The sequence below is a fragment of the Arachis ipaensis genome, chromosome B04, assembly GCF_000816755.2.
Source record: "Arachis ipaensis cultivar K30076 chromosome B04, Araip1.1, whole genome shotgun sequence".
Lineage (NCBI taxonomy): Eukaryota > Viridiplantae > Streptophyta > Magnoliopsida > Fabales > Fabaceae > Arachis > Arachis ipaensis.
Window position 1 is genome coordinate 122,164,496 of NC_029788.2, and position 1,284 is coordinate 122,165,779.

Here is a 1,284-nt window from a genome sequence, read left to right on the forward strand (position 1 = left end):
CCAGCTCGTCTCCAAGCTACTTTTACCAATGATACTTTCCTTCCTCGTAATCGTTTAACACTGGTGTCATCAATCCTCACCGGAATTACTGGGAGTGTTAGATCTTCTCTCACTTGGATTGGTTCTGGTTTTAGAACATGACTTGCGTCAGGATTATACTTCCGAAGCTGTGACACATGGAACACCTGATGGTCTCTGATGCTCAATCTTAACCTTCTGACACGTTAAACATTTAGATACATGTAATGCCACATCATTCTTCATACCTGGCCACCAGAACATCGCTTTCAGATCCTGATACATTTTAGTGCTCCCTGGGTGAATTTAAAACCCGTTCTTTCCTTCAAGCTTCAAGATACTTTGTCGTAGGTCTCCAACATCAGGCACAATAATCCGGTTCTTGAACCTCCATAAACCATCATGACCTTCTGACATTCTCCACTGTTTTCCCTGTTCAACTGCTGGTAATACCTTACGTAACGCTTCACTATCTTGATGAGCCTTCAGAAGTTCTGATTTAAAATCACTAGAAATTTGCAACTGACTCAAACACAAAATTCCAGATTCTTCTCTAACTCCCAAATTCAAACCTTGAAATGCCTTCAGTAACTCTTCCTCCCGTAGCATCATCCAAGCTGCATATAAAGACTTCCGATTCAAAGCGTCCGCCACAACGTTCGCTTTTCCTGGATGATAATTCAATTCAAAATCATAATCTTTCAGAAGCTCCATCCATCTCCTCTGACGCATATTCAATTCTTTCTGCTCAAAAAGATACTTCAAACTCTTATGGTCTGAGAAAACAAGAAACTTAACACCATAGAGGTAGTGCCTCCAAATCTTTAAAGCAAACACAACAGCAGCAAGTTCTAAATCATGTGTCGGGTAGTTCATCTCATGCGGCCTTAACTGCCGTGAGGCGTATGCTACAACATTCTGGTGCTGCATCAAAACACACCCCAACCCTTTCAGAGATGCATCACAATACACTTCAAACGATTCACTTGGTTCAGGTAATACCAATACAGGTGCAGTAGTCAACCTGTGCTTCAATGCCTGGAAACTCTCTTCACATTCTGGAGTCTAGATAAAAGGTGTATCCTTCCTAGTCAACTTAGTTAAAGGTAAGGCGAGCTGTGAAAATCCCTTAATGAATCTGCGATAATACCCCGCCAAACCTAAGAAACTCCTGATCTCTGTCACTGAAGTTGGTCGCTCCCAATTCATCACTGCTTCCACCTTAGCAGGATCCACAGCTATCCCCTGCTTATTCACCACGTGGCC

General features: G+C 42.4%; 1 protein-coding gene across 1 annotated transcript in view; it reads right to left on the reverse strand.

The window, feature by feature from the left end:
* The window catches only part of LOC110271604, an 8,681-nt gene continuing 7,721 nt past the window's right edge, over positions 325-1,284 (reverse strand). Inside the window, exons 3-4 of the mRNA XM_021122606.1 lie at positions 591-686; positions 325-461 (exon numbers count right to left, since the gene is read on the reverse strand). Coding sequence (XP_020978265.1) covers positions 325-461; positions 591-686 — 233 coding nt within the window. The remainder of the gene's footprint in view (positions 462-590; positions 687-1,284) is intronic.